General features: G+C 36.0%; 1 protein-coding gene across 1 annotated transcript in view; it reads left to right on the forward strand.

The window, feature by feature from the left end:
* Nucleotides 1–27826, forward strand: part of LOC140135565 (uncharacterized) — a 38707-nt gene that overhangs the window by 5180 nt on the left and 5701 nt on the right. Inside the window, exons 2-6 of the mRNA XM_072157104.1 lie at nt 3913–4050; nt 16801–16865; nt 18796–18889; nt 24693–24761; nt 27523–27748. Of these exons, the coding sequence (XP_072013205.1) occupies nt 3964–4050; nt 16801–16865; nt 18796–18889; nt 24693–24761; nt 27523–27748 (541 nt within the window). The 5' untranslated portion in view covers nt 3913–3963. The remainder of the gene's footprint in view (nt 1–3912; nt 4051–16800; nt 16866–18795; nt 18890–24692; nt 24762–27522; nt 27749–27826) is intronic.

The raw sequence follows: 27826 nt of genomic DNA on the forward strand, positions 1-27826 counted from the left end.
ATTGACGAACACTAACGGATTTGCTAAAATACCATCCGTTTCTTGTACGGAAGACCGATCGGGTGTAGTGTGATACTAAGACGGTCTGGGTCAACGTACATCACCGAATACAAATATATGCTATCCGGTGGCGAAATCACAAGTTCAGAAAAATATTTGGGGGTGAAGGCCCCACAGGAAGGTATTTGCATTGCAACGAACACGGACCGAGTGCAACGAACAAAGAACGAACATGAACGAAAGGAGAGCGAACAAACTCCGGCAATATGCAGCACCATACGAACACACATCGGATAAATACCGAACACGTGCATTCGGTACACTCCGTTTCAAGTTTTGTGCATGCACAAAACTTGCCGACGGACTTAATGAACATCACCTAACATGAAACGCATTTGGCGGATGATAGCAGGACATAAAAAGAACATAAAACGATCATTGACAAACAACAACTGATTTACTAAAATACCATCCGATTCTTGTACGGAAGACCTATTCGATGTAGTGTGACAGGCGCTTGAGTGTGTGAGTGCTTTATTCATGCCTTTTACATAGCACCAAGTTGATTGCCCACCGTAATTATAATTATGTATTTATCTCCCTGGCTGACTTGGAGCGTGTTTCTACAGGCGATCCACTAAGTTACCGCTAAATGGATTTAACGGTATTTTACCGTTATCTTACCGTTTAAGCTGCTGTTTCCACAGACAGGTTTTTGCTGTTGGCGTGTTCATACCGTTTAAGCTGAATGACGTCAGAATCAGTGTTTCAAATGAGGAAACGTGCAACATTACTTAATTTAATACATTAAAACCCAACTATTAGGCCCTGATTTATATTTAATCCTCATTTAGGCTTGGGAAATAGATTGTCTGTGAAAAATGAGCAGGATCCGACTTTTTATAACGATTTGGCTAAACTTTCAAAATGTGTTAAACACCAAGCTATTTGTGAGGGGGTGTAAACTCAACTATATGGGCTATAGGGTAATCTAGTTGGCATTTTTCTGGAAAAAAATGCTGGACTCTGTATATAATTTCTACAATGGATGACTTCATCTGACCTTTGATTTGCAGAAAGGGTAAGTTTTGAAGAACTGAGTCGCTCTGGAGTCAAGAAAATGACGTTTTCCTGGACCCTGTTTGTACAGAAAGTCAATGGGGGCTATTTACTGGTGTGCACCCCTGAGTTAATTATGGCTGGGGTTGGCACTGGTCATCTGAGGGTATCAGGGGGCTATTTACTGGTGTACACCCCTGAGTTAATTATGGCTGGGGGTTGGCACTGGTCATCTGAGGGTATCAGGCATGACCTAAGATTCATGTAAAAAGGGACTAATATCTGTCATGCATAGGGCTGGGGCATAGCCCGGGGCATAGGGTATCTAAAACGAGAAAAAGAAAAAGGCTGTAGGCCTACTTTGCCCAATAAATCAGAGTGTAGGCTCCTATGAGACAAATGTAATGACATTTCAAAAGTTCTGACCTCTTTAATATATAATATGTTTTACTAATCATAAAGGGTTAGAGGTAATAATAATGTTACTCCCCCAGCCCTCAAATTAACCCACGGCACCCATGGCATTTTGCCGTGGGTGCCCATCCCCACTGCTGTAATGCCCTCAAAATATGTCCTTTACCCAAGGCAGTCACTTGCCGTGCCCTCTAATGAAGTTGCCGTCAGTACTCCAGCCCTGCCCCTTCATTATAAAATCATATATCTATGTTTGTGTGTGTTTTCTTCACTTTTGAGAAATTGCCTTGGTGCCCTTCTCAAATTTTCAACAGTTGCCATCATGCCCTCTTGAAATATTACAAACTGCTGTGCTGCCTTGCATTTTCAGTGAAAATCCAAGGCAATTATCAACTGCCCTAAAAAGTTACTGTGCCCCTTCAGATCCTTAATTCGAGGCCCCCGCTAGTTATGCCACTGAGTCTTAGTGCTCATGCATCCTCTTAGTCAGTGACCCCACTGGGTTATGACTTCAAAGTCCAAAGCCACTATCAATGTTAATTACTCAGGAGCATCACATCAACTTGACTTTTCAACTTTGCTATCTTTTGCTAGCTAGTATAAACAATTGAATTTGTGCTTTTCATGGGTGACTATCTACTGAATGAAATTTCCATGAAGGTGGTTTCCTGGCATTGAAAATAAACACCCACTGACTTGAATATTAAAACATCTGATAGAGTTGAACTCAAGGTCCAAGAACATGATCAAAGGGCAACATTGGCATAAAATCAACAAATACAAAGCTAAATACAACAATGATCTATACATATGTAATTTGATTTCAGAAGTTGCCTGAAAACAGGTTGTGTATCTCTGATATTATGTTGCAGTGAATTCCACAGTGAGGAACTTCAGCAACCGGGGGAGGGCACAAATTTCTATGAGAGCTAAGAAAGAAGCTGAAATGGTCAAATATGGTTTATTGAAATTGGAACAAACTCATACGAAGCGCACATAAATTTGCTTTTTTTTTAAAATCTGAAATGGTCAAATATGAGATCAATTTAGTCAAAATCACATGCACACAGGCTTTCAGTGGCGTAGCGTGGGTCATCACATTGGGGGGCACCGGGTCTGATGGGGGGGGCACAAGCCGTTTTTGGCAATTTTCCTATGTGATTTTTTAAAATTTCAGATCGATTGGGGGCATGTACCCCTGTGCCCCTATGACGCTACGCCACTGCAGGCTTTTCTCTTTTCTTTTGCTCAAATTTCTCTTCTCTTTTTTGATACCCGAGGGGCGAGCGCACCTGTTTAAAACGGACTGTAAATGATGTGAATTGAACTGATACGTTCCTTGCAATGTTGAGGGTAGATTTGGAAAAATGATGGGTGCACTTCTTTGATTTGGGGGCGGCACATCCCTACCCAAAACAAACTTGAGTACCACCCAGAGTGCTCCCTACCTCCCAGTGGGGTCAAAAATCTGAACTCTATTACACCTTCCAAGAAGTTTCAAAAGCCTTTCTGAAATTGAATATCATTGGCCCTTATGACTTAGTGTACTATTTTGTGTGTTTTTTTTAACTTAAAATTATAAACAATAGTTTTACTTGAACTTTATGTAATGGATGAAGAGCACAGTTTAACATGCTTTTAGTTTTGTTACACAAAATTGATTTTTTTTTCACTACCAAAGATTTGATTACAAACATATTTATAAAAAGTACTTGAATAGACAGTATTCAACATCTGATCATCAGTCTTTGCCAGCCTTTGAGAGACATGTTGGAACCAATTCAAGTATTTTTTAGAAATTAACAGTGCATAACCAGCATGTAATTCTTAGATACTGCACGGAACAAAAGGAAGCATGTAAAGTATAAAAGGAAGTATGTAAAAGTTCAAATACTTGGAAATGTTTTGAATATCTGAATAAAAGGCAGGGATTCCAGGCACCTGGGGCCAAGTACATAAAATGTAAAATGGAGTTAAACCCATAGACTGTAAAGACATGGACGCCCAGTAAAAACCCAAAATGACCCAAAATTTTCCACTTCGGTAATTTTGCGCAAAATTTTGGATTTTGCTCCCCTCCTAAATTTTTGAAAATAGGGAATCCCCCATTAAAAAAAAAGAAGCAATAATTGCCCTGTGCATCTTCTTTTTTAGCACGAAAAACACAATATGTTTTGGGCACAAATAGTGTAAAATTGCAAAGTTTGGCCCATCAAATACCAAAACCCACATTCATTTGGGGCTAAAATAGTCTGAAATTGAAGTCTTTCGCACTTTGCATGTACGCAGAAGGCCTAGCAAAACAGAGACAAAATAGGCTTGTCCCCCGACCCCCGCTAATTTTTAATGCTTCTGCCGCCACTGTATACAACTTTCATCCTAACATCAGATTTTGACTTTTCTATATTATAATCATGATTTCATATTTCTTTTCTTCAGACAAAAGCAGTTTCTGAATCATTGATGTAGGCCAAAGTATATGAAGTAGACATGCAGAAGACCATGATGGGCAACACAGCAAATTCCAATGCTAGTAGTATCATGAAACTGAAGAAAGCTGATGTAATACTGCTAGGGGTAAGTAATAGGTCTGTCCAGTGCCGTCGAGACCCATTATGGGCCCGGGGGTAAAATGAACACCAGGGCCCTCTTTTTTACAGGCCCCTCTTTTTTACAGGCCCCTGAGGTCTCTTTTCTTTGATTTTATGGGCCCATTAAGGAATGTTTTTAACAAACATTTACTGGCCCCTAGGACCCCAGGCCTGGGTGTAACACACCCCCATGAAAGAGGGGATCTTGGCTTTTTATGGCCCATTAAGGTCTCTTCCCCCGGGTCTCTTCTTTAATTTTTACGGGCCCATTAAGGCTTTTTTTTTTCTTCTTTTTTACGGGCCAACTAAAGGTCTCTATTTTTTACAAATTGTAAAGGGGTTCATATATACTTAATGACCCCCTATTTTGGTGTCATCAAATCTCTCTCCCAAAACCCCTAGTTTTAAACTGGTGTCCGCACGTATATCCCTGTCCCTTCCAAAGTCGAGTGGTTGCAGTCTCCCAATTCTGAATGTCCTCGATCAAAGGGGACCTGTGTAATGCCGGTGGCCCTGCTTGTAATAGCCTTCCCATCCACTACAGATGCGCATGCATATGCGCATAATAACAACAAGAAATAATATTACAAATCTAGGCAGATACCAGACAGACAGACACACTGACAGACAACATGAAAGACACACAGACATATAGAAAGACAGGGTCTATTTGTGATAAGGCCAGACAGACATACATTCTTATCTTGACACAATCGGACAGACAAACACACAGGTAGGCTCAGTGCTGCTGACAAGGAGGGTTAAGGCCCTTTAATGAGTCTGTTTTTTAATGATTCAACCTTTTAGATAATTTTAACCAAAAGACCCATAATGTTGGAAAGTTCTGGCAGACTTGGCTTGGTTTACTTTTTAGCTTAATGTTCTGAAAGGGCGTAGATGACCCCACAACACTCCAAGTTGGTGTGATTAACAACATTATATTCCTAAACTTTTCAAATGATTAAGGTGTGTGTGGGGGATGTTAAACCTCATACTAAAAGACACACATACATCCCACACTGTACATGCTGCAATCCAGGAAAAAATAGTTGGCACACTTGCACTAAACAATGGAAATGTGTGCCCTATCAAAATTGGAGAGGTGAGTGAAACATGCATGCAATATATGTGAAGTACAGACTCCCCCCTATATCTCACCATTCCCCACTCCTCATCTTTCAATGTTGGAGGGTCTCACGGACCTGTTGACAACATGGCTTGGTCCAACATTGAATTGAGGGAGCGGGGGAAGAGATATACCAAAAGACAGGCAAAGTGTGCCAACCTTTTTTTCCTGGATTGTGGCTTAGAGGTTAGGTATTATGTTTGTTTGCATAGTTTTGTAGTTTTGTCCTGTCATACAATAGTACATTCATTTTTATTTGTGACACTATTCAAATCTTTATATGATTGTTGAAGGTAGAATACAGCAGGATCTTCTTGATTGTAAGAATTGAATCATTTGAATGCATGATTTCGTACAAAATGGCCCAATGCCAACTACATTGTAGGTAGGTTAGTATAATCATATGGAATATGTTGCCAATGTTGTCTAGCAGGTAATGGACCTTTTTCGGGGGGGGGGGGGGGGCAAATTTGTGAAAAGTTACCTTCCTAAAATTGGAACCTTTTTGACCAATAAAGCATAAAAACATGTTTTGTTTTTGCTCACTTTGCTGGCAAATTTGGATTTTTTAGGACTTTTTTGTAAATTTGGAGGGCATGTGGCTGCACTCCTGCACCCCAACCCTACCCCAGAGGATGATTTAAGCACTACCCAACACCCAACTGGGTTAACTGTGCAGTGAGCAGAGCTGTATGAGTAACACAACACCACTGCTCCGCTATACTGCATAGACCATGTAGACATGCATGGTATAATTTGAATTTGTACTGCTATATTTGCAATAAAAACACTGTTAATTTGCTGGTCGATTTCACAACAGAAGGTGTGAATTATCCTTCATACACACATCACTTTTGTTCTGAAATTGACCAAGTAATAATGACACACACACAATTCTAAAACAACATCTTTTGCACAGAATTCAATGGGATTTGAAAAGTTTTAAGTGGCAGTTGAAACCCTGGTGATAACACTTTTGCAGTGCATGATGGGGCTTCCTTTAATCATCCTCTGCCCCTCCCCTACAGCCTGCATCATACACAAAGACTTAAATCCTACAAGAACCTTGAACTGATCTACTGAGGTTGCTCCGACTGATAGCTCTGTGGTGAAATTTTTTTTAATAATATTTTATGTGGAATTGGTTTTTTTTTAAATGTAAACCAACAGACCGATCCTGACTGGAGCTTTAATAAGGGCAATAACAGACTTTTTAAGGCTTGTAAATGTTATTGTTGCTTGTGAAAATCTGTCTGGGTCAAATCAAATGTAGATCAAATGTTGTCTGAAACTTTTTCCATGCATGACTGCGAGTATTCAATGTGATCTCAATTTCATAGTGTGCAACTTTTGACTACATACTTGTTACTAGTTCATGTATAACATTGGTTTATTCCAGTTGAAATCCTTTCACCTCTATGGAAGACATGACCTTCTAAGCCATCTTAATTTAGTAGTTCGTCTCACACCCCTTCTGAAGTTGAAAACCTAATACGGAATCAGTGGTGGCACCAGGAATTTTTTTCGGGGGGCATTGGTGGGGGGGGGGGGAAGTGAATTTCAACAAATTTTGCGCCAAATTGCAGCAAAAAGTGGAAATTAACATAATTTTGGGGTTTTGCCTTAAAAGTGGGGGCCAAACTGGGGGAAGAAAAAATATTTTGGGGAAAATGCCCTCCCCATAGCACCTCCACTGTGCGGAATGCATTTTTTAGGGTTTTTTTTATAAAACTATGACAATCAAATTCGAAAAACCAGGTTTATCAGTGAAAAACCAAGTCCATCAGCAAAAAACCAGCTTTCTCGGCCGATAAACTTGTTTTTTGCATAAAAACAGGTTTTCCTGTTCTATTATGCAATATACTTGCCATAGGCGTTTCGTGCCTCGGAGCAGGCCCCAAATTTTGCCCCCCCCATATTCAAATCTTGCGATGCCAAGGAATAATCAGTGTGTTTGTTATGTATATGGGCGTAAACTTTGGAGAGGTGCATTTTGGCTTTCGATATTTCCTTTTGGCCTTTGGTATTTCCCATGAGTGTTTCCTACTCCTAACAATATTATAAATCTGCAATGGGTTATTCCAGTTGAAATCCATACCCCGTATGGAAGACATGACTTAATCTCCCACAAATTTCAAATGGGGTTACCTGCAATTTTGGTGAGGGGGCCCCAATTACCCTAGGGTCCCCCAATAATCTAAGGTAAAATTCCTAATTTTAGGGTGAAATTCATAATTTTAGGATAAAATGCATAATTTTAAGGTAAAATTCATAAATTTAGGTTGTGATTCAAAATGTAAGGCACTAAGGTACAATTCATGTAAAAATGTATGCATTTCAAAAGCTTTCAAACATCGTGGGGCATTTCATGCCTCAGAGTAGGCCCCAAATTTTGCCCCCCCAATATTCAAAATCTTCTGGAGCCTCTGAGTAATTAGTAATAATCAGTGTGTTTGTTTTTAAAGTATATAATTTGGGAGAGGTGATTTTGGCCTTTGGTATTTCCTTTTGGCCTTTGGTATTTCCCATGGATGTTGTTTACTACTCCCCAGGCCTACTCCTAATAATATTTTAAATCTGGAATGGGTTATTCCAGTTGAAATCCATACACCCTGTATAGAAGACATGATCTTAATCTCCCACAAGTTTCAAATGGGGTTACTTGCAATGGGAATCCATTTGAAATCTACACCCCTTGTGTGGGAGATAAAGGAAATATATTTGTCTTCCATAGAGGTCGTATGGATTTCAACTGGAATAGGCCAATGTGATTTTATCATGCATGCATGAAATAAAGACTAAATAAAACAAAGATTTTTATGCCTTATTGTGCAATTGCTTATAGACAGATAATGGGACAAAAAGACACAAAGTTTGATACAAGGCATTCACCTGCCACACCGAAAGTGCTTTTATTGCCATTACTCACTTCCAATATATAATAATCTTAGCTCAAGAATGTATATATAACTAAGCATCAACAAATATCAGATTTAAATTCTTACTATCAAAAAAGTTATTCAGCATTATACTTTTATAAACCAAACAAAGCTATTAAGCATTACTAACAAAGACTTGTTATCAATTCCAATTTAAATTTTTGTTAATGATTCAATCAAATGGTGGAAAAATGATCAAAATAATCAAATCATCCTACCCAGATCCTTACTATTCCTTGCTGCCACTAATGTTTTTGTTTTATAATAATTACAACAAAATGTACCAATCTTACTACTACCTCATAACAATTATCTCATTAATCATCATTATCAATATCAGTATCTTCCTTTTATACTATACTCCACAATTTCGAATAAACGATTTGCTATAATAAAAGGTTATGCAAACAAATTTTTCATCACGGGTAGAAAAGGGACCTCAATTCTACCAAAGAGTTCCCTCAGGATATAAAGGAACTCTGCTTATAAACTAAATATACACCACGGGTAGAAAAGGGGACCTCAATTCTACCAAAGAGTTCCCTCTGGATATAAAAGAACTCTGCTTTCAAACCAAACATATACACCACCGGGTAGAAAAGGGGACCTCAATTCTACCAAAGAGCTCCCTCAGGATATAAAGGAACTCTGCTTATAAACTAAATATACACCACGGGTAGAAAAGGGGACCTCAATTCTACCAAAGAGTTCCCTCAGGATATAAAAGAACTCGGCTTTCAAACCAAACATATACACCACCGGGTAGAAAAGGGGACCTCAATTCTACCAAAGAGCTCCCTCAGGATATAAAGGAACTCTGCTTATAAACTAAATATACACCACGGGTAGAAAAGGGGACCTCAATTCTACCAAAGAGTTCCCTCAGGATATAAAGGAACTCTGCTTTCAAACCAAACATATACACCACCGGGTAGAAAAGGGGACCTCAATTCTACCAAAGAGTTCCCTCAGGATATAAAGGAACTCTGCTTTCAGACCAAACATATACACCCAAGGGTAGAAAAGGGGACCTCAATTCTACCAAAGAGCTCCCTCAGGATATAAAGGAACTACTAACCCTTTTTTACTTCACTTGCAGCAAAGACCCATTGAAATATATTCCCAAAAGGAAGATTATTTCATGATACAACTAAATATACAATTAACAAATAATTCCAAACAAATTACCATCAAATTAAAATCAACATAATATTATTTTGTTCACCTGACAACAAAATTTATATTTTCCCATTACTTCACCCCATATTTGGGTGGGTGGGTGGGACAAAAAAACATCCTTCCGGTGTGACAGACAAAACCAAATGATACCATGCAAATACTAAGCAAAGAGAGCATAGCCAATGAAGATGCTGGAAAGCTGATAAAAATGCTGTTTCTAAGCAACCAGCACCCATGAAGCATTATGAATGACAAGGAACTTTGCTAGGAAGATTTGGCTGCTCTTAAGGACCCTTAAAGATGCATGCATGGCTAACTAAACCCTTGACCCATTATCTACTTAAGCAATTGGAAGTTTTAAAAGATTCATAAATTCACTTTTTCAAACCTTTTTGCTTATAGACAGATAATGGGACAAAAAGACACAAAGTTTGATACAAGGCATTCACCTGCCACACCGAAAGTGCTTTTATTGCCATTACTCACTTCCAATATATAATAATCTTAGCTCAAGAATGTATATATAACTAAGCATCAACAAATATCAGATTTAAATTCTTACTATCAAAAAAAGTTATTCAGCATTATACTTTTTATAAACCAAACAAAGCTATTAAGCATTACTAACAAAGACTTGTTATCAATTCCAATTTAAATTTTTGTTAATGATTCAATCAAATGGTGGAAAAATGATCAAAATAATCAAATCATCCACCCAAGCACATCGCTCTCGATGAGCTTGCTATAACCCTCCCTCCCTCCCCCTCCCTCCCTCCCTCCCTCCCTCCCTCCCCCAGGTTAGTGAACATCATATTTAACTTGTATTCATGATGTGAGCATGGTTGCTAGGTGTTTTGTTTTTGTTTTTCACTCAACAAAGGATCCATGCTCTAGGCAAAATTATTTTATATAATATGCGGCACAGTCTCAAGGGTCTGTGGTACAGGCCCTAAGTTGTGAATTGTTTAGACTTCACTCACTACTTGCACCAAACAAAACTGATAAACTGATCACTTGCACAGTAATAATTCACGCAATACTTTGGAGAAACCCCGGGAAAAAACAATCACGGTAGCAGCGGGCTACAAAAACTTAGAAAAAAAAAACTGCTGAACAATATTTTTGGAGAAAAAATTGAGAATGTACGGAATACAATGACCCCATGCTTTCTACCCCATGTCAACCTGGTGATTGAATTCCGCACTGTATCAGAGCACAGTTGCAACTCTGGGTATCTGACAGCTTTTAAGCTGTCAGCAGCAATTGTTTAGGTTATTTTTTTAAAAACAATTCCAACAAAACAAAGAGTATTCAAAATTTTTTACTTTACTGTGTGTGCTCTGTAGTGCGACCGGACCTGGATTGATCACAACCACACAACGCCCACTCGCCATAGGACCTATTTGTTATGGTGTAACATGAAAAATTCAAATATGGTAATTCGCCAAGGGCGCTCAATGCCTATATTTTCATGTTGCTTTAGACAATGTTAGAGACTATGGATAATATGCATGCAGCAACCAACAACTCAGTGAATGTATAAAATACAGTATTCTTGAATTACTTTTTCCCCTCATTTTGAAAAATAATACTAGTAATACTAATTCATTTTGATTACCGCTAATACCGTCATTACAAAATGTAGATCAGTGAGCTTAAATATTTTGCACTCAGACCTTCAGATAACTTACTGCATCAAATTAACTCTTACTAATTAATACTTGAATTTAACACAGTTGTTTGTCATTCTTGCTTGAATGGAAATCCATTCCATTGATTTGAATAAATTCTGAAATCATTGGGACATATAATTACTTTACCAAGTGCTATTTACCCAAACACCCTAAGAAAATAGAATGACTCCCAACCCAATTTGACTGAGAATCATTGAACCAATCTGCATTGAACACTATGATTTTTGTTGCCTTTTAGTATTGGTGATTGAGACTATTCCACTCTTTGTTCACTAATAGGCTAACAATTTAAAGCTGTTCTTAACTTTGAAAGAATCTCAAAATCTAAAATGCATTTTCCTTCCAATTGGATTCACATTTCTTACTGGAGAATCAAACAACTTCTCTGGATAACTATAAACACCTACAGGAATATTGAAACAGGCTATCAGCACTTTTAAATGAGAAAGATATTTTCAGGGATATAGTAAATTGTTATCTTCTCCCAGACAAAACGGCAATATGACAAGAACATTTTATTACTAGTAAATTAATGAAATAAAAGGTATGATTAAACAAACAGAACCATGGATCAGGTAATACAAACTTAACCAAATTTAAATTAAAAGCATGCAGAGATTAAAGAGTTACAATACATGTAGTCATAACAAGGTGGGTGACTGACAAAATAAATAAACAATTTGAGAAGATAGTGATTCTTGTCAAGATCTAGTGCATGTAACAGGAATAACGCTAACATATAAACATCCAGTCATAAAGCAGTATGCAATTTTTAACCAATTTAAATATATGTCATATTGTTATATAATACTAATGACCATTTGTTACATTAACCTAATTTAAGTAAATATGATTTGTATGTGTATTACACAAATTATATCTAGACTAATTGTAGCTGCACTTATATCCAGATAATTAAACAAAATTTAAAAAATACATTACAGTACATGCAATACCTTCATTTAAATCATATAGACATTTTGATTGAATTCTGATACCTATTATATTTTCTTGATGATTAAATCCAAGTCACTTTACTGATGGTCCACTTCCGATTTATGCAATTTATTTCAGCAATTTTGTGTCATTGTCTGTAATAGTCTCCATCCCCATATTTTGTTTCATTTTCGATTCCTATAGAATTTCCTCCATTGTAAGGAACAGCTTGGACAAGTAGCTTTTTGCTGTTAATATCAACATAAAGTTTATGATCCCAATGTCAATCACAGCATTCCCCCTCCACACCATTATTGTATGGACACCTTCAAAGAGTAGTTTTTGCTCTGTTAACATCAACATCGAGTTTATATGATCGCAAATGTCAATCATGATGTTCCACCTCCACACACATATAACCATGTTCCCATCACATTGGTACCAAAGTTCAGTTACATTTACACATGATGATAACACTTGATGTCTGTAATACTGTATGGCCATGTATCTAATTTGTTTGCTATTGATAATTCAATATATTCGCATGATCATTTTTTGCCCAATCATCATCCTCATGCATATTTGCAATTTGCAACCGTTATGTGCAATTTGTCTATTTAATGTTCTCACAGTCACACAGAAGTGGGCTGCAGGAGTCTCTCCCCACAGCTGATCAACCTTGTAGGGTAGTCTAGCTGATGCATATAAATGTTTGTCACTTCAGAACTGACGGTTTTAATTCAACACTCTCGATGTCCCCAAAAGTCAACATCAAAATCAATGTTAGTATACATCCCATCCAGCATTCCAGCTCATACCAGCTCTGAAACAAAACACAAAAAACAGACAGCAAAGAGCAACAACACCAGTGGGATATATCCACTAGACTATATAGGCCTAGTTGTTTTGTTGTTTTTTACTTCTACAATGACAAATGACCTGTTGAATGTAACTTGTCCAGGGTGATTGTTACCAGTTCCAACTATAACAAACAGATCAGGGCCTACAATTGTATTTATAAACATACCAGCCATGTTTTTCCATGCTCAAACAAGTTCAAAACAACGTACTTAATTGCTTATTCATTTTTTTAATTTATTCCAAGTTCCAAATAAGACATAAAGGGTCTACAATTGTATGTATTAACATATCAGCCATATTTTTTCCATAATCATACTTTTTACATTCATTCCAAGTTCGACTGATGATAGAACAGGGCCTACATTTGCGTTTATAAGCATATCACCCATATTTTTCCGAGTATAGAAGCAATTTACCCAACTCTCAAAATACTTGCCTATCGGATAAACAGGAGAATTATAATGCTCAAGATAACCGAGCACTTTTTCCATCTACACTTTCGACAATAAGAGATCTTAGGCTTACGCCTCTGAAAAACTAGACAATTTACTTCATTTATAATCAGTATTGAATCAAATTGAATCTACTCATAACTAAATTAGTTGAATTAAAAAGTACTTGCCCATTCAGAAACATCGTCCACTATGCAAAGTCCAGCTATCGATGATACGCTGTAGATCTGCATGTTGTGCTGTGTCTGCTTTTACTCTAAACAATTACTAAAGCAGAGCCAATAGTCATCACCATTGAAGCAATCTATAGTAGACCCACAACAGTACTTAGTTTGTAAAGTAAAACCCTGATCATATCATTGTGTGAAAATACACCAGAGAACAAAAAAAAAAAAACCATCCTTCCGGTGTGACAGACAAAAACCAAATGATACCATGCAAATACTAAGCAAAGAGAGCATAGCCAATGAAGATGCTGGAAAGCTGATAAAATGCTGTTTCTAAGCAACCAGCACCCATGAAGCATTATGAATGACAAGGAACTTTGCTAGGAAGATTTGGCTGCTCTTAAGGACCCTTAAAGATGCATGCATGGCTAACCAAACCCTTGACCCATTATCTACTTAAGCAATTGGAAGTTTTTAAAAGATTCATAAATTCACTTTTTCAAACCTTATTCCAAGAAATAGGTTGAGCTTTACCCAGATCAACTTTTTTCTTGGGAATTGTAATCTGAGTTGTAACGGAACATTCTTGATGAACTCTCGAAAGTAAAAAGGAAATATAAAAACATATTAAAAGTGTATTTCCAAATAATATGTAGGAAACAAAACCATGTGGTTTAATTGATATTATCTAAAACACTATGAATGTTGTATTCTTCTACATGTGCATTAGACTATGCCATAGTCGATTTTTTATAAATAAAAATATGTTATTAATCATGATGAACGCATTCAGTTGAACTCGAAATTATACTGATATTTATTACATCAAAATACTATATTTGTATATATATTATATTATATTTGTGACAGTAAAAGTAAAGTAAAGTATACGTAGGCTTATATTATTGAATGCAACATATCATAATGGCATAACTATAATGGCACTTCAATACTGAACAATTCTAATTTTAGAATCTGCCAGTTTATTATCCGAGTTAAAAATCGACTATGGACTTTCACTTTTACCCCGGGACTTTGTTCTCTAAAACACACTGTCAATCATACTTGTTTATCAATCAAATCTAACCCGGGATCTAACCACAAGACTAAGCATGGTGGTACAATACGCGCTAGATGCGTACGTTCATCCACTAACTTTCGCGCCAGCAAAAAAGCGACGCATTCCATAGATAATAATTGTGTACCATGTATAGTTAATGGTAATGGTACGTGTCGGGAGGATTTAAACAATAACGAGATCTGGACGACCAATCACAAGCCAGATCCATTTAAAGATGCATTATATCATGGCCAATTTTAGTAGGCCAGATTTCCGACAATCTCATCCATAGAGGCTCATAGACAGCCGTGTTAAGCATGTAAACCACAATCCAAAGTCAGTAGTCCACTTGGGAAGCTAGCAAACAGAGGGAGTAGGGTGACTGAAAAGATCAGATGTGAAAATCTATCAATTGTGCACACATTAATTAAATCAGAGTTTTAAGCTTAAATACAATATCCAGAGTATGCACAATGGGCAAGTGGACTACGGGGTAGTCTACATGTGCATGGGATTTCTACAGGAAATATATATCTTTCATTTTCAGTTTTTAAAACAGTTTGTTTAGAGAAACCTACAAAAGCACTCTGACACCAAATATGTGACCATCCATCTCAAACCGCTCGTAAAGTCGGCAAATTGTATTTCGAGTTACAGTGCAAAATGTGCATATAGGTTGTATTCATAATGTACCTAATAATTGTCCTACATGTTTCTCATTTTAGTCCAGTCAAACACCAATCTTTAATCCTATTGTTGAAGAGGATAATAAGCTTATACTTATGTATAGAATTAGTAAATAGCTTTAGTCTTTGTTTGCTTTGGCTAAATCCTGTTCAAGTGGTGGGTTAACCAACAATTAACAATGAGAGGACATTCCTGAACCTTGTTGACTTGGGGATGATTTGAAGTGACCGACAATTATGACCATTTGATATTTAATACCAGCAATGTAGAAAAAGAGAAATAATGCGCAACCAAAATAATGTACCCTTTCACTGAAAGAGCAAAGTTTAACAAGCCATAACTCCGCTTCTGGATATCGTTTGAAGTAAAATGATATATCATTGTAAAGCTTATGATATATATTTTCTAAACAAGGAAGAAAACAAAATTGACCAGGGCCCGACTTTACGAGCGTTTCGACGTGGATGGTCACATATGCTATTCATGTTGGGAATCAAACAAGACAACCATTTATTGATTTTTGTTTTCAGGCCATCCCCAAGTATTATGATCTCAGCCATAAACTATTGGCATAGATATTATAAAGCACAGGAAAAATGAGATGCCAGCGAATACAGATTCCCACTTTATAGCAGTGACTACCACCGTAAATTTTCTTCCATAAAACCACGCATGATCATAGGGTGTGCCCCCATCCTGGCTTAAATTCCGGGAGTTTGATTCTGAACCCCTTGATCATTAAAGCAGATATCATGGCTAGAAAAACAACATGTGATCAAACTTGCCATAGGGTGTGCCCCCACCCGGGGCTTAAATTCCGGGTGTTTGATCCACAACCCCCTGATCATTACTTAAAGCAAAATATCATGGTTGGAAACCTCAACACACTTTATGAATTATTTGTCATAGTTGTGTGTTTCCATGGTAAACCAATGACGATGTCAAAATTTAATCTTGGCTTGTCCCCCCCCGACAACATCTCAGGCGGTATAGGTCACGCGACATGTGACGTTCAAAGCTGGCAAAAATACAAGGCTGACAACCCCATTCAAAATATATGGTTAGCAGTTATAAATTGAAAAACAACATACTTACAGTGTGGTACATTGTCATACCCCAACGGTTTTAGAGTAAGATAATTTTGCTTTGACAACACATACAATGTAACAAATTTAGAATTGTTTGTAAAGATTTCATGATTATGTGTTAATCCAATGGCGACGTCAAAAATGGCGATATCACATCCACCACCACCTGAACATCTTTGACCAACTCAGCACGCCCTCTATAGTGGTTCCTGTTGCCTATAAAAGGAAGCAGTCAGATGTGATGAGTTGCCAGTCTGATGAAACCACTATTGTAGTGGTGATACATCACTAAGATATGAATAATCAACAGCATCTTCTCCCGCAATTGTTAAAAAGAACCATGTTAACAGTTTATGTTTATGAAACACAGAAAAATTTTCTTCTGCCACAATTATTGCACAACATTTTCCCATGTATTATAATAATTTTTTTGTGAGCCCCATAATAAGTTTGTTGTGAACCCTGCAATAATTTTGTTGTGAACCCTATAATAGTTTTGTTGTGAACCATTTAATGATTTTATTGCTTCAATCTCTCTCTGTTGCAGGATGAAAAAGGAATGACTTGGCTGCTTGATAAATTAGGTGCAAAGACGTCCAGTATTTTTGTGTCGTAAGTAATGGTTTTTAGTCTGGCTTTGTTTGTTTATACCCAGCAAACACAAAACTTCTTACAAAAAAACATTTAAGGTTATATAAATGTTTTAAAAACATTTAAAAAAAAAACAGTTTTGAAAACTTGACTCAAAACATTCTACCATTATATTATTTAGTGCTGACAACGTGTTTTGCAAGAATATTTGCGATAAAATATTTTACAATTTTTTTTTTAATGTTGTACTTGCGTTTTTCATATAAAACATTTTTTAAATGTTTTCATGATCTTTATATATAACCTGAAATTTAAATGTAAATATTGGTGTGGGGTGGGGTGTTAAACTCAGTACAAATTACCATACAGGGATGTGCTAACAGATATAGGTCGCATTTTTGGGCTTCCGGAATAACAATGGGGCCCATTTTGAAACCTTTGAAAATAATACCCCATTTTAACCCAACTTTTGTTTGTTTGTTTTGAAATTTTGTAAAAACAAACACTTCTAAGCTTTGTTTATAAAAATTAGTCCAATTTTCTTGGATAATTGGTATTGATATGGGTGCACGCTGATTCTCAGAGATACATCCTTACTCAAACCAAATTTAAGTGTTTCAGTTAAGGGCTGGGGTATGAGCGTTTGGACAGTATTTATTTTGGGACATCAGAGCACATCAGACATATCGAATTGCATTCTGAATACGAAGAATGTCATTCTAATATCAAATAATTTTGATTTTTTGAAATTCGCAATTGAATACACATTTTATGGCAAATCATTAAAATTGATATTTTTGATATTTAACAGTACTTGAAGTAAACTTTATAAATCTGATGATTTATACTTAAAGTGTATGTAGGTGGGATGAAAAGCCGACGATCAATTGAAAATTTTGACCTTTATTATTGAAGATATGGTTTTTTTTCCCAAAACACCAAAAAAATAGGTCTTTTGGGGAAAAAATCCATATCTTCAATATGAAAGGTCAAAATTTTCAATTGACCGTCGGCTTTTTCCTCCCTACATACACTTTAAAATATATCATTAGATTTATATAATTTACCGAGGACTGTTATATATCAAAATTTGAAAAATATCAAATTTTTATAATTTGTCATAAAATTTGTATTATATTGTGATTTTCAAAAATGAAAATTATTTGTTATCAGAAAGACATGCTTCGTATTCAGAATGCAATTCGATAGGTCTGAGGTGCTCTCATGTCCTACAAAAAATACTGTCGAAACGCAATAAACGCTCATTTTAGATCCCTTAAACAATCCTTGAATCTATCCAAAAGAGAGCCTGTAGAACATTCATGGGAGGAGATTACAGTTCATATCATGATGGCTCTGCTTAGTTGTAAACTGCTCTGATTGGAGGGTAGAGCACTGTCATAGATTTCCTGCCTAATTGCTCACAGAAGCCAAAAGTACGGTCTTTAAAAATTAGTCCTGCTTAGATTTCCAAAATTGTAACTTTGGTCGGAGTGTATCATAATATGTCACATATTTGAGTGTTTACTTATGTTTTTATCTTTGTGAGTCGCAAGTCCTTAACGGCACTTTCAGTGATGGCAGCGAAAGTGCAAAAAAATTAAAATTGTTTATAAATTGCCTAAATGTTAAGGATAAGTCATTAAAATTGTAATTAAGTATTTTTGGAAATGAAAAATATTGGCAAAAAATGAGGAAAACAGCAGTATTGTCAAAGTTGAGGCCCCATTCAAACACATTTAGCTAATTTATATACTGTCAGTACCCGGTATATAAATTACAGATTTCATGTTAATGCCTTATTTTGTCTTAAATACACAGCTTTCGGCTGAACCACTAGCAGACTATGTTAGCACATCTATATTTTGATGATTTTTACTATTGTCCGGATGAGCAAATCACTGAATGGGCCTTTAATATGATCCGGTATTATTGTTCTTTCTTTTGCCAGACTGTCAAAAAAAGTTCAACATATAATAGAAGAACCAGAAAGACAACACACAGCATCGATCACTTTAGATGTACAAAATACTACACAATTTAAGGTAAGATTTTTTATTTTTTTTATTTTTTTTAGTTATTTGCTTTTATTGAAAATCAGTAATAAGTCATGATTGGAGAAATTTAATGAGCAAGATCCAGTGGCGTACCGTGGCCGCCCCTTCCCCGGGGGGGGCTGAAGAAAAGCCGATTTTGCCGCCCCTTCCTCAACAGCCCGAAAAGGTTGCCCCAATTTTTTTTACGGTCGTTTGAAAAAGTGAAGAGCAAAAAAAAAAAAGGATTTACCGCCCCAAAAGCAACACATTTTCATGTATAGTACAATTTTTTCACATTTTCCACCCCTTTTTTCTTTACTAATCCTTTTGGCCGCCTTCTTCTTCCGCCGCCCTCTTTTTGCAGCCCCTTCTTCTTCCCGCCGCCCTTGATTTTGCCGCCCCCCCTGCTTTGACCCGGGGCTGGCGCTAAAGCCCCCCAAAATACGCGCATGAGATCAATCTTGTCAAATGAAATTGAGTGGATGAAATGTACCTATACATGTATAATAGGCGATTTGTCAAGTTTTTTGCATAAACCGGGTGGTGGGGGTTCGTTGCTAGAGCCCCCAACCCACCCGTTGGGCATACACCTGGTCACTGCTGATAGCAATGTTTTTTGTGTGCACATTTTATTGAAATTGCTATCTACTGCTGATAGCAAGTTTATGACATTGTAATCACTGTCTACTCCTGATCGCATTTTAACATATTCTGACTGCTATCTACTGCTGATAGCATTATTTTAATTGCTATCTACTGCTGATAGCATTGTTACATATTTTAATTGATGTCTACTGCTGATAGCATTATATTAATTGCTATCTACTGCTGATAGCAGTGTTACATATTTCAATTGCTATCTACTGCTGATAGCATTGTTACATATTTTAATTGATGTCTACTGCTGATAGCATTATATTAATTGCTGTCTACTGCTGATAGCAGTGTTACATATTTCAATTGCTATCTACTGCTGATAGCAGTGTTACATATTTCAATTGCTATCTACTGCTGATAGCATTGTTACATATTTTAATTGATGTCTACTGCTGATAGCATTATATTAATTGCTATCTACTGCTGATAGCAGTGTTACATATTTCAATTGCTATCTACTGCTGATAGCATTGTTACATATTTTAATTGATGTCTACTGCTGATAGCATTATATTAATTGCTATCTACTGCTGATAGCAGTGTTACATATTTCAATTGCTATCTACTGCTGATAGCAGTGTTACATATTTCAATTGCTATCTACTGCTGATAGCATTGTTACATATTTTAATTGATGTCTACTGCTGATAGCATTATTTTAATTGCTATCTACTGCTGATAGCAGTGTTACATATTTCAATTGCTATCTACTGCTGATAGCAGTGTTACATATTTCAATTGCTATCTACTGCTGATAGCAGTGTTACATATTTTAATTGCTATCTACTGCTGATAGCATTATATTAATTGTTATCTACTGCTGATAGCATTGTTACATATTTTAATTGATGTCTACTGCTGATAGCATTATATTAATTGTTATCTACTGCTGATAGCAGTGTTACATATTTCAATTGCTATCTACTGCTGATAGCAGTGTTACATATTTTAATTGCTATCTACTGCTGATAGCATTATATTAATTGTTATCTACTGCTGATAGCATTGTTACATATTTTAATTGATGTCTACTGCTGATAGCATTATATTAATTGTTATCAATTGCTGATAGCAGTGTTACATATTTAATTGCTATCTACTGCTGATAGCATTGTTACATATTTTAATTGCTATCTACTGCTGATAGCAGTGTTACATATTTCAATTGCTATCTACTGCTGATAGCAGTGTTACATATTTCAATTGCTATCTACTGCTGATAGCATTGTTACATATTTTAATTGCTATCTACTGCTGATAGCAGTGTTACATATTTCAATTGCTATCTACTGCTGATAGCAGTGTTACATATTTCAATTGCTATCTACTGCTGATAGCAGTGTTACATATTTCAATTGCTATCTACTGCTGATAGCAGTGTTACATATTTCAATTGCTATCTACTGCTGATAGCAGTGTTACATATTTCAATTGCTATCTACTGCTGATAGCAGTGTTACATATTTCAATTGCTATCTACTGCTGATAGCAGTGTTACATATTTCAATTGCTATCTACTGCTGATAGCAGTGTTACATATTTTAATTGCTATCTACTGCTGATAGCAGTGTTACATATTTCAATTGCTATCTACTGCTGATAGCAGTGTTACATATTTCAATTGCTATCTACTGCTGATAGCAGTGTTACATATTTCAATTGCTATCTACTGCTGATAGCAGTGTTACATATTTCAATTGCTATCTACTGCTGATAGCAGTGTTACATATTTCAATTGCTATCTACTGCTGATAGCAGTGTTACATATTTCAATTGCTATCTACTGCTGATAGCAGTGTTACATATTTCAATTGCTATCTACTGCTGATAGCAGTGTTACATATTTCAATTGCTATCTACTGCTGATAGCAGTGTTACATATTTCAATTGCTATCTACTGCTGATAGCAGTGTTACATATTTCAATTGCTATCTACTGCTGATAGCAGTGTTACATATTTCAATTGCTATCTACTGCTGATAGCAGTGTTACATATTTCAATTGCTATCTACTGCTGATAGCAGTGTTACATATTTCAATTGCTATCTACTGCTGATAGCAGTGTTACATATTTCAATTGCTATCTACTGCTGATAGCAGTGTTACATATTTCAATTGCTATCTACTGCTGATAGCAGTGTTACATATTTCAATTGCTATCTACTGCTGATAGCATTGTTACATATTTCAATTGCTATCTACTGCTGATAGCAGTGTTACATATTTCAATTGCTATCTACTGCTGATAGCAGTGTTACATATTTCAATTGCTATCTACTGCTGATAGCAGTGTTACATATTTCAATTGCTATCTACTGCTGATAGCAGTGTTACATATTTCAATTGCTATCTACTGCTGATAGCAGTGTTACATATTTTAAGTGCTATCTACTGCTGATAGCAGTGTTACATATTTCAATTGCTATCTACTGCTGATAGCAGTGTTACATATTTCAATTGCTATCTACTGCTGATAGCAGTGTTACATATTTCAATTGCTATCTACTGCTGATAGCAGTGTTACATATTTCAATTGCTATCTACTGCTGATAGCAGTGTTACATATTTCAATTGCTATCTACTGCTGATAGCAATGTTACATATTTTAATTGCTATCTACTGCTGATAGCATTGTTACATATTTTAATTGATGTCTACTGCTGATAGCATTATATTAATTGCTGTCTACTGCTGATAGCAGTGTTACATATTTCAATTGCTATCTACTGCTGATAGCAATGTTACATATTTTAATTGCTATCTACTGCTGATAGCATTGTTACATATTTTAATTGATGTCTACTGCTGATAGCATTATATTAATTGCTGTCTACTGCTGATAGCAGTGTTACATATTTCAATTGCTATCTACTGCTGATAGCAATGTTACATATTTTACTTGCTATCTACTGCTGATAGCAGTGTTACATATTTCAATTGCTATCTACTGCTGATAGCAGTGTGTTACATATTTCAATTGCTATCTACTGCTGATAGCAGTGTTACATATTTCAATTGCTATCTACTGCTGATAGCATTGTTACATATTTCAATTGCTATCTACTGCTGATAGCAGTGTTACATATTTCAATTGCTATCTACTGCTGATAGCAGTGTTACATATTTCAATTGCTATCTACTGCTGATAGCAGTGTTACATATTTCAATTGCTATCTACTGCTGATAGCAGTGTTACATATTTCAATTGCTATCTACTGCTGATAGCAGTGTTACATATTTCAATTGCTATCTACTGCTGATAGCAGTGTTACATATTTCAATTGCTATCTACTGCTGATAGCAGTGTTACATATTTCAATTGCTATCTACTGCTGATAGCATTGTTACATATTTCAATTGCTATCTACTGCTGATAGCAGTGTTACATATTTCAATTGCTATCTACTGCTGATAGCAGTGTTACATATTTCAATTGCTATCTACTGCTGATAGCAGTGTTACATATTTCAATTGCTATCTACTGCTGATAGCAGTGTTACATATTTCAATTGCTATCTACTGCTGATAGCAGTGTTACATATTTCAATTGCTATCTACTGCTGATAGCAGTGTTACATATTTCAATTGCTATCTACTGCTGATAGCAGTGTTACATATTTCAATTGCTATCTACTGCTGATAGCAGTGTTACATATTTCAATTGCTATCTACTGCTGATAGAGTATTTCGCACTCGTGTCATTCATATTCATGAAAAAGAAAGTTTAAATTTGCCTTAAAAAATCGAAGTCGCACAAACTCAAAACCAATTTCATTATTTGATCATTGAATTTCATATTTGTATCAGTATATTTCACATGTGTATCATTGATATTTGTCAAATCTGTGGTCAATTTACTGAATCGTAAAAGCAATTTTGTCTTTTGTCATTCATTTTATTACATATGTCATTTATATTTGTCAGATGTTGATAAAATGGATATATAATAGGCTGACAGTGTTCATTATAGATTATGTTGATGATCTTTAAGAAAATTATATAAGAAAATGAAAGAAAACACATTAAGATATTTATCAAATAGAGTTAAAATTCTTCTTGGAGTGTTTAGGAGGACCCACAACCAAGTGCTAAGTAATGTTAAAGAAAAAGAAAAAATTATATTGGCCTACACATAAAATAATCTGAAGGGAAATAAAGTATATTACCTCAATTATAAGGTCTATCGCACACTTGTCAGAGAATAAAATCAAAGATTTTTTTCGGGATGAAATTGAAATGTCTTTTGTACGAAAATCAGTGACACAAGTGCGAAATACTGTGGGAAAACCTGTAATTGCTATCTACTGTTGCTAGCAATGTTATATAGTTTAATTGATGTCTACTGCTGATAGCATTATTATAGATTCTAACTGTTGTCTACTGCTCATACCATTATTTTAATTGCTATCTACTGCTGATAGCAGCTGCTGATAGCAATGTTACATATTTTAATTGCTATCTACTGCTGATAGCAATGTTACATATTTTACTTGCTATCTACTGTTGATAGCATTATTTTAATTGATATCTACTGCTGATAGCAATGTTACATATTTCAATTGATGCTGTCTACTGCTGATAGCATTATTATATATTCTGCCTGCTGTCTACTGCTGATAGCATTATTATAAGTGATATCTACTGCTGATAGATAGCATTGTTACATGTTTTACTTGCTATCTACTGCTGATAGCATTGTTACATATTTTAATTGCTATCTACTGCTGATAGCATTATTATAGATTCTAACTGTTGTCTACTGCTGATACCATTATTTTAATTGCTATCTATTGCTGATAGCATTGTTACAAATTTTAATTGCTATCTACTGCTGATAGCAATGTTACAGCTTTACATCAGTATCTCCTGCTGATAGCAATGTAATGCACATACTTGCAGTAGACATCAATTATGTTTTAGCACATAATTGTTATCTACTGCTGATAGCAATGTTACATATTTCAATTGCTGTATACTGCTGATAGCAATGTTACATATTTCAATTGCTGTATACTGCTGATAGCAATGTTACATATTTCAATTGCTGTATACTGCTGATAGCAATGTTACATATTTTAATTGCTGTTTAATGCTGATAGCAATGTTTATTATTGCTGTCTACTGCTAATATTCATTGCATTTATTGTTCTTTCAGCATTATAATTTACCGGTAATAAACAAGTGTGTAGAGGCTGCAATCATAGTTTACAATGTAACAGATACGGTAGGCAACATTCACTTAAGGTACTACACCCCTGGCCAATTTTTGCATTTTTCTCAAAAATTATAGTGCATTGGTAACAAGTAAGATATGTATATTATAGGGGCAAGGACTACAACTACTGCACTGAAAGTTTTATTTCAGCCCAGACAACAGTTGTGTAGTTACAGTCAAAAATGAGGGAAAACCAATATTTGATCAATAAATCAATAAATTACTTGTCTTGAGTCACTGAAATTCCAGTGTAGTAACTGGATTCCTTGTCCCTATAATATACATAACTTTTGTTACCAGTGTTTTATTAGTTTTTGAGAAAAATGCAAAAGTAGTCACAAATTTATCAAGGGGTGTAGTACCACCTTAAGGTGATTTGGGAGCCTTTATGAGGCATTTTGAAAACGCTCCAAGCATGTTTTAATCAAATTAATTGAGTAGGGCAAAGTACAGTAACACTAATCAATAATGTCTGTCAAAATTGAAAAATTTTGCGATTTTGATAAAATGGTCTCAGAGTTATCTGATTGAAGAAAAAAAAACCAGTATATCTTAAGGAAAGAATAGTTTTGCCATATCTCAGGTGGTTTGTTACCTTGATATATAATATGCCAAATTGCAAAGTTTTCTACCTAAAAATAATACTGAAATAGGCTAAAGTATACATTTCTGAATCCTTATGACATTGTATATGACGAGAAAAATATACAATTAGAGCAAGTTTGGTGCCCAGTACAAAGTTTAATGATCTCACACCACCAAATTGAAGAATTATAGAGTTTTTGATTTGTCAAAACCAATTGAAGACACTTACGATATTTTTTACTGATAGTTTCATCAGTAAATCACTGAGAACTTCTCACTCTGCCATGTCTGCTGAGAACAGCAATTTTCTGTGGCTTTCATTGAGTATACGACATAAAAGGGTCCACAAGTTATAAGTTCCCCCTAATACTTTTTTTCATAAATTGAAAAATATTTTACGAAATGTAAAAGTGTTAAAAGGTTTGTGTAGCCTTATTCGTTTTACACAGGATATGTGACACGATGTGAGCTTGGACGTGACAGTGAATTCCATGGTGTGTAGATTTGGTATTATAATGATTTTTCTAGGGAAGAGTAGAAGATGATCAAATGCAAGAGAAATGTGTTTGATTGGGGAAGGTGTATGACAGGACCGTTTTGGATGAAATAAATGGGATTGAAGCTTTCGTGTCAATTTGCGATTATGTGGGGTGGGGGATTTCTGTTTTTGGGACCTATTGTAGTGAGGAGATTGCTTTGGATGATATTGTTGAATTTCGTTATGCAGGGGTATATGATGAATAGTGCTTGGACGTGATATGGTGAATTCCATAGTGTGTAGATTTGGTATTATAATGATTTTTCTAGGGAAGAGTAGGAAATGATCAAATGCAAGAGAAATGTGTTTGATTGGGGAAGATGTATGACAGGACCGTTTTGGATGAAAAAAATGGGAATGAAGCTTTACGTGTCAATTTGCGATTATGTGGGTGGGGAAAAATTCTGTTTTTGGGACCTATTATAGTGAGGATATTGCTTTGGATATTGAATATTGTTGAATTTCGTTATGCAGGGGTATATGATGAATAGTATAGAAGACACAAATAAGTAAGCTCCCTGGCAAAATATGGGGGGTATCCCCACCCGGGATCTACGCCTATGTTGACCAATAGAAACGTTAAGTTTTTATAAATGTATAACGTCTGTGATACATATACATCATCTACTTGCTAATACACTGAAAATCAAATAGAGATGAAGGATAAAGAGGAAGAGTCTTTCAAAATGACACAGTTCACGAATCAGGTGTATAGTCATTTGTTGTAACTTTCCATTTTCATATCTAACCTACTCTGCACTAAATCTTACAATAATTCGTGATTTGAGGCATAATGATACCTACATCCTGACTCTGACATATAGGCCTATAACTCCCCAGCAAATAAACTTTCCAAGCCAATTATACCATGCAAATAATAACATTTGGCCTACTAGAGCTCTAATTAAGATAACATCTAATTAAGCAAACATTACTGGGTAGCATCAAGGTTTAAGAACTGTTCCCATGATAGATAAGCATGTTGTTAAAGTAATGAAATCAATCGGGAGAAACGTGAACGCAAATGCAGTTATAGGCCTTACCAGGGCCCCGGAAATAGTCATGTTCTGCAGAAATAGGCCTATATGCATGTGTTCCGTATTGAAATATGTGTTGAAAATAGGCCTATTGGTCCGAGTGAGATGCACCTGTTAGTCACACTAATGCTTTCCGATGCCCGCACTGTACTCTGCGCACAATCCCATTGATACTCCGCGATAGCGCACCGCGAGTAAGCGATAGTGCACCGCACGAACGCGGACCATGCGATAGCGCACGGACGGATGGACAGACATGCTGTGATTAGTATTATGATAACTTGACACAAACAATAGAGCACACAAGATGATCATACTCTATCACCCTCCAAGTTAGAAGGGGGCAAGACTTTTCACAGGGGGGAAGCTCAAGCTGCCTTCTTTGCCTCCCCCTTGGTTACACCACTGACTCTATTTTGTGCTGGTGGTATAGATAGCAGCTCCACATGATTCTCTGCAGGACATATTTCTATTGGTTAGTTTTCCACCTGTACAAATGTACAAAAAATAATTATTTACCAGGGGTTGACACTGTGGCCCAAATGAGGATATTTATATGATATTTTAATCACAACTTTGAACACACCAAATCTCTTTTACTCTCTTTCAGGGGTTATATGACTCAAGTATGAAGTGGGTAAAAGATTTACAAGAGAAAGGACGCCAAGATATCATAGTGTCCCTGCTAGGTTACAATGATACAGATAGTGATGACCCATGGGTCAGCTCTATGAATGCAATGAGAATATTTGGGCAGAGAACCGGCATTTCGATACATACAGTTGTGAATACTAGTTGCAGTGCAATTGTGGTTCATGAGATGTTAACAGAAATCAGTAAGTATATTATGAAAGTGAACATTGTCTAATTACGCGGAGGGCCGGGGGGGGGTTGTCGCAAATTTTGGGCAGCGC

Source organism: Amphiura filiformis, chromosome 16, assembly GCF_039555335.1.
Source record: "Amphiura filiformis chromosome 16, Afil_fr2py, whole genome shotgun sequence".
Taxonomy (NCBI): domain Eukaryota; kingdom Metazoa; phylum Echinodermata; class Ophiuroidea; order Amphilepidida; family Amphiuridae; genus Amphiura; species Amphiura filiformis.